This window comes from Loxodonta africana, chromosome X (genome assembly GCF_030014295.1).
Source record: "Loxodonta africana isolate mLoxAfr1 chromosome X, mLoxAfr1.hap2, whole genome shotgun sequence".
Taxonomy (NCBI): Eukaryota; Metazoa; Chordata; class Mammalia; order Proboscidea; family Elephantidae; genus Loxodonta; species Loxodonta africana.
In genome coordinates, this window is record NC_087369.1 from 158,966,671 (window position 1) to 158,980,108 (window position 13,438).

The 13,438-nt window shown below is 40.9% G+C and overlaps 1 protein-coding gene across 1 annotated transcript in view; it reads left to right on the forward strand.

The window, feature by feature from the left end:
• The window catches only part of ADGRG4 (adhesion G protein-coupled receptor G4), a 131,490-nt gene that overhangs the window by 108,092 nt on the left and 9,960 nt on the right, over nucleotides 1–13,438 (forward strand). The window contains exons 17-20 of the mRNA XM_064277642.1: nucleotides 1,400–1,521; nucleotides 5,493–5,761; nucleotides 10,000–10,078; nucleotides 12,736–13,016. Of these exons, the coding sequence (XP_064133712.1) occupies nucleotides 1,400–1,521; nucleotides 5,493–5,761; nucleotides 10,000–10,078; nucleotides 12,736–13,016 (751 nt within the window). The remainder of the gene's footprint in view (nucleotides 1–1,399; nucleotides 1,522–5,492; nucleotides 5,762–9,999; nucleotides 10,079–12,735; nucleotides 13,017–13,438) is intronic.

The following is a 13,438-nucleotide window of genomic DNA, read 5'->3' on the forward strand; positions in this document are numbered from 1 at the left end:
GTCTGTAGAATAAATCAATTGAAGTAAAACTGTTGGGTTATAGGGAATGTCATCAAAATTTTAATAATTAGTTTCAAATTGCAGTTCATGAAAGATTTTTTTAGTACTTGCAGTACTTAACCTAACAACAGTTATTTGATCAATTGGCATACCCAGGCTTAAAACCTCAGAGTCGTAACTAACTCTTCTATTACCTTCATTCCCTGTGGTACCCCTAACACTGGGACTTGCTGAGTTGCCCCTCATGATGGCTCTCAAATGTGCCCCTTCTTCCTTACCCACATCTAAGTATTTTCTTACTTCTCTGAAGTTACTTTATTATATATTGTTATCTGCATGTGTCACATGTGTGAGTTGTTTTTCTGGCTAATGGTAAGCTCCTTGAGGGCTGAGAGTCTGTTCTATATTTTTTTTCTATAGTATTTATTCAAAAAAATAAGAGATGCACAACTGATACTTGTTGAATTGTAAGAATTTTCTTTAGATCTTTCCACATTGGCTAGAATATTACAATAAGAGTTAAAAGACCAGGGTTCTTGTTCCAGCTCTGTCACTCATAGCTATATGATCTTGATTAGGTTGGATTTTTTTCTTCTGAAATGTGAAATCCTGGAGTAGGTCAGAGTTTCTCACCCTTGGCACTGTTGATATTCTGGGCCAAATAATGCTATGTTGTGGGGGGCTGCCCAGTGTATTGTGGGATGTTTAGCTGCATCCCTGGCCTCTACCCACTAGATGCCACGTTCTCCCCACCCAAGTCTCCAAATATTGCTCCTAGATGGTAACTACTGGAGTAGGACCAGTGTTTCTTAACCTTTTATGAGTCATAAATCTCTATAATAATCCGATGAAAGATATAGATCTTCTCAGACCAATGCACACATATATTCAAACAATTCTCCATGATATTTCAAGTCTCTTACGGAGCTCAGGCTAAGAAATTACTGGACTGTGGGGTTTCTAAAGCTCATTTTGTCTCTTAATTTTATGAAAGTTGTCTCAATTTTACGAAAGTTATTTAAGGTCTAAGGGAAAGGATCATTTTTTTTTTCTACGTTCTGTGTAGTGTTTTGGGACACTCAGTACAGATGATTCACTTTGTATCCCAAATTCACATCTATTTTAAGTGTGGAACATGCTAATGACAATAAAATCAAGGACTAAATGTTCTGCCACTGTTTTGGTGGCCCTCCATGCACTGTACGCAGTAAATTGCACTAGGCTTATTCAACAAACAATATAAAGTCTTATCATATACCTATCCTCATATTCTGGTTTGATAAGAGCTGTAGCAGAGATGCTACAGATCCTGGGAATCTACTCTTAGTGAGCACTGGTTGTGTTTTGCCATAAACATGCTCTAGCGAATGTATGAAATGCAGTATATTGCTTTCCTCAGGATTTGTCCAGGGCTACAGTGGATGCAGTGAATGAAAGGATATTGGTGCTTATAACGTATACTGGATGTGGAATCTCCTCCATTTTCCTGGGAATTGCAATAGTGACATACATAGTTTTTCAGTAAGTTGATACAATCTTGCTCTGAGTAAGTTTGAGTAAATTTAATTTTGTTTGATGGGTGTTGTTGTCATTATCAGCTTGTTAATTTCATGAACAAATCATAATAGGAAGAGGTCAGATTCATTAGAGATTACAAAGTGGATAGATTAAAAACAAAACAACCAAGGCTCCTCTAAAAAAAAAAGATTAAAATTGGTTTTTAAAAAAAACAAGAGGGCTAGGATAGGAAAAGATTTCTCTAATAGAATACGAAAACACTAACCGTAAAAAAAGTTGATAAATTGAACATTAAAATTAAGAACTTCTTTCATCAAAGGATACCATTAATATAGTGAAAAGGTAAGCCACAGATTGGGAGAAGATATTCACAATACATATATCTGACAAAGGACTTGTATACAGAATATTTAAAAAACTACACACAAGCAAAAGACAAATATAATGAAAACATAAGCAAAAGACTTGAACAGGTACTTCACAAAATAGGATAGCCATGCCTTAACCTAACCCTTATTCACATGGCCAATAAGCATGTGACAAGGTTCTCAACATCATTATTCATCAGTGATATGCAAATTAAAACCACAATTATATACTCCCATTCACTCACCAGACCGACTAAGTTTAAAAATACCTACAATACTGGAACCACAGAGGCTGGATGAACCCCTGAGACTATTGCCCTGAGATAATCTTTAAACCCTAAACCAAAAATATCCTCTGAAGCCCCCTTAAAAGCACACAATAGTTTAGCTTAACTCCTGAAAAATGTCTGCCTTGAGCATTGTGCTCTTTCAAGATCTATCTGCTTGGGATCAAAAGAGATTAGATAAGAACTTTACAGGGCAGTGAGTTTATGTTAATGGGGGAGGAACAACTCCGAAAAGGAGGATGAGAATGGTTGCGCAACTCAAAGAATGTAATGAATGTCACTGAATTGTATACGTAGAAGCATGTTGAATTGGTGTATATCTTGCTGTGTATATTTTCAACGACAACAAAATAAATAAAATACCTACAATACCAAGTATCAACAAGGAAGTGGAACAACTGGAAATGAGCTCGTATGTCCATTAAAACACACGCACAGAATATTCATAGCAGCTTCATTCACAGTAAACAAAAATTGGAAACAACCCAAATGCCCAACAACAGTTGACTAGATGAATAAGTTATGGTATATTCCTAAAATCGAATATTGCCCAGCAGTAAAAAAGAATGAACTACTACTGCATCAATACAACATGACTAAATCTCATAGACATGGGGTTGAGCAAAAGAAGCCAGAAAAATGAACGTACTCTATGGTTCCATTTATATGAAGTTCCAAGTAGACGCAAAACTTAATCTATACAGACAAAAGTTAGAATATTACTTACCTCTTGTAGGGGGCATTGAGTAGAAGGGGGCCAACCAAGCCATCTGAGGTGTTGAAAATATCCTATCTCTTGATCTGTGGGGAGGCTCCACAAGTGTATAGTTATGTAAAGTTTCATCGAGTTGTATTCTTGAGATTTGTGTACTTTACTATTTGTCTCAATAAAACAAAAACCACATATACACAAAATGAAAATTGAAAAATTGAAATCAATAAATATCTAATGGAAATGAGGAATCAAAGGGGAGTTTTTTTAATCTGGAAAATACTGGATCAATTTCCACCAGATGAAATTGTGTTCACCTAGTAAAACTTAAGGTCACATTTATATGATGCCGAATGTCTGGATCTTTGTAAACACCCAAAAACCTGCTTGAAATGGTTTCCATAGCCATCCTGCTATTTGGTAATATATAGATCTGGCCTTGAGTCTGCTGAAGCAGTGATGATAGAATCACAGTACCCAGGAAGCTTCCCCCCACTTCTCACCAAAAGAAAAAGGAAAAAGGGGGGCTGCCAAGCTGAGAGAGACTATTTTATTCCTGTTAGCGTAGGTCACGAGAAGCCCTGGTGGGAAGGGGGTTAAGTGCTTGGCTAACCAAAAGGTCAGCAGTTGGAACCTATCGGCCGGCCGCTCTGTGGGAGAACAACATGGCAGTCTACTTCTATGCAGATTTGCAGCCTTAAAGACTTCATCAAGAGTAAAATGAGACCTACAGACTGAGAAAAAAATTTTGGTTGTGACAAATCCAACAGAGGTCTAATCTCTAAAATCTACAGGAAAATCCAACACCTCTACAACAAAAAGACAAATAATCCAATGAAAAAATGAGCAAAGGAAATGAACAGAAGATATTCAAGCCACCAACAGGCACATGAGGAAATGGTTGTGATCACTAGCCATTAGAGAAACGCAAATCAAAACCACAATGAGATACCATCTCACCCCAATATTACTGGCATGAATAAAAAAAAGCAGGAAATAACAAATGTTGGAGAGGCTGTGGAGAGACTGGAACTCTTAGGCATTGCTGCTGGGAATGCAAAATGGTACAACCAGTTTGGAAAGCGATATGGTGCTTCCTTAGAAAGCTAGAAATAGAAATACATGATCCAGCGATCCCACTCCTAGGAATATATCCTAGAGACATAAGAGTTGTCATATGAATAGACATACGCACACCCATGTTCACTGCAGCATTGTTCACAATAGCAAAAAGGTGGAAAACAACCTAGATGGCCATCAACAGATGAATGGATAAACAAACTGTGGTACATACACACAATGGAGTACTACGCAACAATAAAGAACAATGATGAATCTGTGAAGCATCTCATAACATGGATGAATCTGGAGGACATTAAGTTGAGTGAAATAAGTCAATCACAAAAGAACAAATATTGTCTGAGACCACTTCTATAAAAACCCACAAAAAGGTTTACACACAAAAAGAAACAATCTTTGATGGTTACGAGGAAGGGGAGGGATGGGGAGGGAAAAACACTAAAATAGACAAGAGATAAGTGGTAGCTTTGGTGAAGGGTAAGACAGTACACAATACTGGGGAAGCCAGCACAACAGTACAAGGTAAGGTCATGGAAGCTCCGAAGACTTATCCAAGCACCCTGAGGGACCGAATTACTGGGCTGAGGGCTATGGGGACCATGGTCTCAGGGAACATCTAGCTCAACTGGCATAACGTACTTTAAAGAGAATAACTTCTACATTCTACTTTGGTGAGTAGCGCCTGGGCTCTTAAAAGCTTGTGATCGGCCATCTAAGATACTCCACTGGTCTCACTCCTTCGGAAGCAAGGGAGAATGAAGAAAACTAAAGATACAAGGGAAAGATTAGTCCAAAGAACTAATGGACCACAACTACTACGGCCTCCACCAGACTGGGTCCAGTACAACTAGATGGTGCCTAGCTACCACCACTGACTGCCCTGACAAGGATAACAATAGAGGGTCCCTGACAGAGCTGGAGAAAAATGTAGAACAAAATTCTAACTCACAAAAAAAGACCAGACTTAGTGGCCTGACAGAGACTAAAGAAACCCTGAGAGTATGGCCTCCTGGACACCCGTTTTAGCTCAGTAACGAAGCCACTCCTGATCCAAAGATTAGACAGGTCCATAAAACAAAATGGGACTAAAGGGGACACCAGCCCTGGGGCAAGGACTAGAAGGCAGGAGGGGACAGGAAAGTTGGTAATGGGGAACCCAAGGTTGAGAAGGGAGAGTGTTTACGTGTTTTGTGATAGTTAACCAGTGTCATAAAGCAATATGTGTACTGTTTACTGAGAAGCTAGTCTGTTCTGTAAACCTTCATCTAAAGTACAATAAAATAAATAAATAAAAGATTTACAGACTTGGAGGCCCTATGGGGCAGTTCTATCCTGTCCTATAGGGTCACTATGAGTTGGAATCCAATCAATGGCAACAGGTTTTTTAGTGTAGGTCACTGTGTTTGGGATACTTTGACTGTACCTGGGGAAGGGGTGGAAAACTCACTAACTAGGCAGAGAAGATGTGTCAATGTTTGATTAAAAATAGAAATCCTACCTAACTTAACATTGTGCATTTTATGTTAGCAAACTTCGAAAAGATTATCCTTCCAAAATCCTGATCAACCTGTGCACAGCACTACTGATGCTAAACATGGTGTTTCTGGTCAATTCCTGGTCAGCATCATTTCAGAAAGTGGGACTTTGTATCACAACCGCAGTGGCTCTTCATTACTTCCTGCTCGTCTCTTTGACATGGATGGGCCTGGAGACAGTCCACATGTATTTTGCTCTAGTCAAAGTCTTCAATATATACATCCCAAATTACATCCTTAAATTTTGTCTAGTTGGTTGGGGTAAGTAAATCTGCCATTGTTCTTCATGTCTCTGATTTAAGCCTGTGTATAAAAAAAAAAATTTTTTTTTTTATCTTTCTAATTCTGGAAATCCTGGTGGCGTAGTGGTTACGTGCTACTGCTGTCAACCAAAAGGTCGGCAGTTCAAATCCACCAGGCGCTCCTTGGAAACTCTATGGGGCAGTTCTACTCTGTCCTGTAGGGTTGCTACAAGTCGGAATCGACTTGACGGCAATGGTTTGGTTTGGGTTTGGTTTACCTTTCTAATTCTAGCTCTATTAGATGAATTACTCAGGACCAAATTCTATCATTTTCATAGGTAAGGAATTAAGGGTTGATTTACGAGTATTTGGGTGTACATCTTTTTTTCTGCCTATTTTTCTCTATAAATTTAACTTTTAACCTTTACAATGGGGAATTGCCCACAAATATGTATTGAGCACCTGCTAAAGTATAATATGCTAAATGCTGGATCTACAGTAGTGAACTGTCAGATGTGATCTGCCCCTTTGCAGAAGTTACAGTCTCAACAGATACTTACTGTTATAACAGCTAACACTTAGGTAGTGCTTGCACATGCCAGATACTGTTCTAAGTGTTTTACATACTCATTTACATACCCCTCACAATGTCTCTATGGGAGAGGTTCCATCATTATACCCATTGATTAGATGAGGACAGTGAGGCACAGGGAGATGAAGTAATTTGCCATAAACCACACAGCTAGTAAGTAGCAGAACTGGGCTTTGAACCGGGGAGTCTACCTCCATAGTTTGTACTTTTAGCCTCTGTCATATGGCCCTATGGTGTAAGGAACAGTTAAAGGGTTTGAAACGTGTGAAGGGGCACTGGGTTAGACTTGACCTGACTCTCACCCCTCCTCCTGACTATGGGTATCACTTCTGACTTGTGGAAGAAGCCAGGGCTGAAACCCAGAATGAATAGCTCCCAATGTAAATGGCATTTCATTGGCTTACTTTCCCGTATTTCTAACTGACATGGTCAGCTCAGCTCCTTTTTCTCCTTGACATGCTCGGCTACTGACTCAAAGGTCTGTGGTTTGAACTCACTATCCGTTCCATGAGAAAGATGTAGCAGTCTGCTTCTGTAAAGATGATAGCCTCGGAACCCCGATGGGGCAGTTCTACTCTGTCCTATAAGGTTGATATAAGTCGGAATGGACTCGATAGCGGTAGGTTTGATTTGTATTCAAAACAGATTCTGGGTTCTGAAAATGTATGGGATACATAAAACCAAACCAGTTGCCCTTGAGCCACCTCCACCTCATGGCAATCCCATGTGTTGCAGAGTAAAGCTATAGAGCTGTGCTCCATAGGGTTTTCAATGGCTGATCTTTCAAGTAGATCACCAGGCTTTTCTTCCAAGGCCCTCTGGGTGTACTTGAACCTGCAACCTTTTGGTTAGCAGCCAAGTGTGCTAACAATTTGTACCACCCAGGGACTCCAGGGGATACATAAGAGTTGTGTTTTATGTGGGATACATGGGAAGATAGATTTTTATCTTCCACCACCTTTGTAAAGACAATACCGTCCCAATTAGCTACTCATCCTTTTAATGAGTTCATTACCATAGTACATGCTTTTATTGGATACATACCCATTACCATTGCCGTCAAGTCGATTCCAACTCATAGTGACCCTATAGGACAGAGTAGACCTGCCCCATAGAATTTCCAAGGAGCAGCTGGCGTATTCAAACTGCCAACCTTTTGGTTAGCAGCCTAACGCTTAACCACTGCACCACCAGGGTTCCATCGGATACATAGTCAGTGCTATTATCTATGCTAGTATGGGGAGCAGAAACAGGCAAATACTAAACAGCGTAATCCCCCAAAAATTGTTTTAGTGCCCTCTGAAACGCCATTGAAAACACAGATCAAAAGCAGTCAGTCTGCCCTTTTGCCTGGCATTCCTCATCTTGACTTAACAGAAGGACTGAAAAGTGTTGTGGAAGAGCCTTCATGAACAATCCAAGAAGTGGATAACCCCCATATGGCTAATTGTTAAAGGCTGTATATATCACTCAGCCCTGGCTTTACTTCTCCTTCATCATAACTTAGTCTTAGCTTCCTCTGCAGGCCCCTCCTCCTTCACTTGCTCCTTAAATGCTGGTGTTCCCCGTGGCTTGTGTCTTATCCCTTTGATCTTCTCACTCCACACAGGGAGAGGCAGGAAAGGCTATGGCTCGTATTTCAAGGCAGGAGAAATCTGGGGAGTGTCAAATACACGCACAAGACAAGGCAAAACAAAGGTCAAGTTTCAGCCAATAAAGATAGAATGAGCCACCTTTTGGATTTGGTTTATCACATAGTGAAAGGAAGAGCAGTTAAAGGTGCCAGCTCCCAGAGATCTTTGTCCCACACACTAAAGGGAACAATACCCAAACAAAACGCACCAGATGACTGCAACCTGAGTTGCGGGATCCCTCATTGCTGAGGTGCCAGTTCTAGATTGTAACTGTGTGGTTTTATTTTTTCAACTCTATTCTGAGGGGAGGGGACAGTGGCATTTCAGTGGTAGCATTCGCTCCTTCTATGCAGGAGACCCAGGTTCAATTCCTGGCCAACGCACCTCATGCTCAGCCACCACCCGTTTGTCAGCAGAGCCTTGCCTGTTGCTATGATACTGAACAGGTTTCATGGAGCTTCCAGACTAAGACAAACTAGGAAGAAAGGCCTGGCAATCTGCTTCCCAAAAACCAGCCATTGAAAACCCTTTGGAACACAATGGCCTGATCCTGTTGTGCACGGGGTCGCCATGAGTTGGGGCCAACTCTACAGCAGCCAACAACAATTTGAGGGGGGAGGGCAGACAACACCACACCTCATCAGAACCTGGGAGGTGATGAGAAACTGTCTCACGACAGCCTCCCAGAGGAGATAGGGAGCCCAGTGGAAGATGGCCTAGGGGCAGCCCCTCAGGCCTCCAGTCCTGTTGTGTTGGTGGAAGATCACAAGGCGCTCTGCCAAAGCTCAGATAAGCTTCAAGTCATACCTTTGCCTGCATGGACTATGTGGAAACATGCAAGGTCGTCAGGGTGCTCATTTTCCTACGGGAGTTTTAGTACCTTAAGTATCAGACAAATGCAGTTACGGTAAGGAAAATCAATACCAGCATCTGTTTATGAGCGAAGCTCTGCATCCCTACTGCTAAAGGAACCTGTTGAAAAGGTTTTTGTTTTGTTTTTCATTTCTTCTCTTCACTTAAATCCCTGTCCAAGACAGCAGATTTGTCTACATTATGACAAACAACCAGTAGGGATCAATTTTGTTATTATTGTCATTATTATCAAAGTGTAAATACAGCTTGAGGACCACCATGCAACTTCCACCCTAAATGTGAGGCATCCCTCCACCCCTCCCCTCAAGAAATAGTTTTTAAACATCTATATCATGCCAGGTACTTGCTAGGTGCGGGCTGCATAGATTTGAAGGGATTGTCCTGTTTGTCATGGAACAGGACAGTGGAAGAGTTTTCAAGATGCTTGGCACTCTCTGGAGCAGAAAGTCTCTTACAAAATCCCCAAAATGTGTGTGGGTGCATTATCTTAGTTTAGGAGAAACACATGTTTAGAAATAAATAATTTAGGTTTTGCAAAAATACATGAAATGGGATTTTTAAACCCTGTGTCTACACTCATGTCACGTGTGACCATTTTGACCAAACTGATTACCTTATTATAGTCTAGCTGAACTGACTGGTCGTTAACTGGTCGATCTAGTCAAAATGTCAATCTAGTAACGAGTGTGGAAACATCTTCTTTATCAAAAAAGCAGTGAAGCCTGAAGCTGATTGCCTATGCCCTTCCTCCAAGGTGACCCAGACAGAAAGATATAGCGAACTAAGGGGCAGTACTGACAGGGAGAAAAAAATGGGGGCCCACCATCTGAGAGGTGCTCCATGCGAACTTGCATTCTGATGCCAACGACATGCTTCCATTGCCGAGTTGATTTTCTTTGGCATTTGAGCTATTTTTAATAACCAGTGGGTGTTGTATTGGAGCCATTGGCATGCTGTTTAGTTTAGCAGATTGGAGAACTCCTAGACATGTTTAACTTGGAAGAATTCACAAACATTTTACAAACAATGGTATTTTGATGCTCACACATCTGTGGTTCAGTTAAACAGTGTTTTAACTTATCAGCGCCCACATCATTGATCAGGGTCCCTCTGATCTGCTTCCTAATGGGATGTCTTTGGCTTGCTTTCTTACTCTAGGAATCCCAGCTATTATGGTGACAATCATACTCAGTGTGAAAAAAGATCTGTATGGAACTCTGAGCTCAGGGACTCCATTGTAAGTACTAGTGTCTCTGCTTCTCTAAGGTGGTGGCTCTCTTTCCCTTCAGGGTATGGTGGGGTGTTCCTGGCCTGAGGCTTGCTCTTGACATTGGCTTCAGGTAGACTGAGCCTCAGCTTATCTTGCCTAAACACAGTTGTGGCTCCACTCACACAATGGTTAGGCGCCTGGACTGTGTATGACCTTGGGCAAGTTCCCTCATCTCTTCCTCCTCTGCAAAACGGGGATAATAATGTTTTCTCTCCATGTTGTGTGCAAATTAAAATGAGATCATGGATATAAATTACTTAGCATGGTGCCATGGTGAGTGCTATGTGTCTGGTAGCTATTATGATGACAGCTCACAGAACGCTGGAAGGAGTTGAGATAGTCACCATAACTGAGATGAGTTGGAAAACATTTTCTACCTTTCAACAACGAAGGTATCCACTGAAGAAGACTCACAGCTTTCCTTTCTAAACTGTCTCAGCTTTGTTGGCCTCTTGTTTCTTTATTTGTTATTGATGTATAAGCCCATCTCTTTGGCTTTCTCATCCATAGTCACAAGGGAGTAACAATTCACTCCCCTTCACCTCTCCAGAACCTTCTTTTACAGGTGTGTAAATAGTTACCTGTGGTCCTTTAGGCTGCACAATTTCATTTTGCACTTCTGATTGCTTTTTACTTACCCCTATCCGTTCTCTTTATCGTTGCTTCTCAGATTCGTTTCCACTATAAATTTCCTCTCCTGGAATCAAATCCAGGAGGTCCTGCCACCACGACCCTCCCCCCACCCCATCTTTCATATTGAGATGGAAGTTTCTGGAGGGTCAAAATTATATTGCCCTATTCAGCAGATGCTTTCTAATTAATATTCCTTGTTATCGTTTCTTTCCCTCCCTTCTAGTCTCCCCCGCCTGACCTCCCTCTCACCTGTTTTGTGATTAAAGAGTCTCCAGTGTCTATCTAATGGTGATTCTTCCTCAAAGAGCAAATGCAAAAGCAAAATCAGGACAAAACCAACTCCCCTCGCCCCCCTTTTTAAAAAGCCCTTTTATATGTGAATTAGTAAGAGGCAGGCTGTGCTAAGAGGTTTTTAAAGATAATTATTTTCTGAAGGGGTAATACATGTAAAAATACATGTACCTGGTCCAAAATTAAAAAAAACAAAAAGGTAGAGGATGAAACTTAAGCCCCACCCTCCATTCCCAGCTACCCTTTTTCTCTCTCCAAATTCTTGAATGTCCTACCAGAGATGGTCTATGATTAGACACTCAAATTCATGTAGATATTCTTTTGCTTGCTTTGGTACCCAAATGATAGATGGACACTGTTTGGCACCTTGCCCTTTTCACTTAACAATATCTCCTGGAGATGATTCTCTAGCCAAACATATACAGTTGCCTCATTTTGCAAGTTCTTTCTATAACCTCCTTCAAGGCTGATTATTTAGAGAACCCTAAGTATTTGACCATTAAAAACCTGTAAAACCTATTGCTGTCGAGTTGATTCTGACTCATAGCAACGCTCGTAACCATCAAAGATTGTTTTTTTTTCTTTTTCTGTGTGTAAACTTTTTCTTCAGTTTTTATAATAAAACACTGAAAAAACCAAACCCATTGCCAATGGGTCAATTCCAATTCATAGCAACCTTTTGGACAGAGTAGAACTGCCCCATAGGATTTCTAAGAGCACCTGGTGGATTCGAACTGCTGACGTTTTGGTTAGCAGCTGTAGCTCTTAACCATTATGGCACCAGGTTTCCTCTATTAGTAAAATTAAATACTGTTTTCTACTCCCTCCCAACACACACACACACACGCACGCACGCATGCACGCACGTACACACACAAACTCATACATGCGTGAAATTACCCACACTAACATGAATAACATAGCCAAAAGGGATTTTCTGGGTCTCATAAGGAGGTCTCAGCTAAGTTGACCTCGAGTTAAATAAGTCATGATTGTGTGTTCAGAAATCAGTGATATTGCCTCTATTAATTGGAAATGTTATTAAAGGAAGTACCTGTTCATATGAACCACTGCATATTCCTTCTTTAATAGAAAAACATGGAGCCATTAATTAAGCCAGTGACCAATGTGGCCTTTTGAAGTCCAAAGTGGTAGCTGTGGTGAGAGGTTTAAGATATACATCATATTTTAAAGCAGTGCAACTAGAGCTGACCTCCTTTGGTTGCACTTTCATTAACTTTGATAATCTCATCATTGTTTGATATAGCGTTCAGAAAAGCCATTCATTGCTCATGTCCTTTCACTGTGATATTTAGCGTGCAAAGCAGAGTTCATCCTGCAAATAAAAGCTCAGGTGGAAAGTGGGGGGAGCCAATTTTGGGGAAAATACATAATTTGTTTTTCTGCTGTTGAGGAACAGAATAGTCTCTAAGGGAATTGAACTGAGAGGTTTCTGCATATATAGGGCAGAAATATCGTCTAGGATTTCTGACTTGGCATATTGGAAAGAACCCTGGACTCGGGCTCAGAAGACCAGGGTTCACTGTGCCCCCGGAGTCAACTTCAGTTGATTCGTCTCTCTGGGTCTAGGTGTTCTCAAGTGGAATGAAACTGACTAGGTGATCCTCAAAGTCTCACTAACAAATATGAGTTTCTGTTTCTCTACCTCACAATGGCCTTCCCTTCTTTGTCTCTTACAGTTGTTGGATTAAGGACGATTCTGTCTTTTACATCTCAGTTGTGGGTTATTTTTGCCTCATATTTATCATGAATCTCTCCATGTTCTGCACTGTTATTGTTCAACTTAATTCTATGAAAGCCCAAAGCCAGAAGACTCGGCGGAAGATGATTCTGCATGACCTCAAAGGCACGACAAGCCTGACATTCTTGCTCGGCCTCACCTGGGGGTTTGCCTTTTTTGCCTGGGGACCTGTGAGAATCTTCTTCTTGTATCTTTTTGCCATTTTTAACACCTTGCAAGGTAAATTCTACTTCTTTCCCCTTTCTGTGGCTACTGAGACCTCCACCAACTCTTTTGTTGTTTTTGACGATAATCTCACCTACCAGAAACTTGAAAGAGGGAAAAAATACTCCAAGAGGCCTCTACTCTTAATGAGTTGAAAGGCAGCTATTGGAAACACTAACAAGATGTTAAGACTTCATTAAATAAATACTCAGGGATGTAAAGAGAAACTCAGATAGCTAACACAACTCCAGTTGTGGCAATACTTCTATGGTATTCGTTGCATCAACACATCGTGCTTGTAAATGTACAGATTAACACTCGTGTCAGCATTTTGAAGCGTACAACCCAGTTGAACATTGTAACTGCTGGACAGTACAAACATTGTTTTGACCCCATAGGCCCTGGCCGCATCAAATATCCTAATGTTGTGGGAAAGA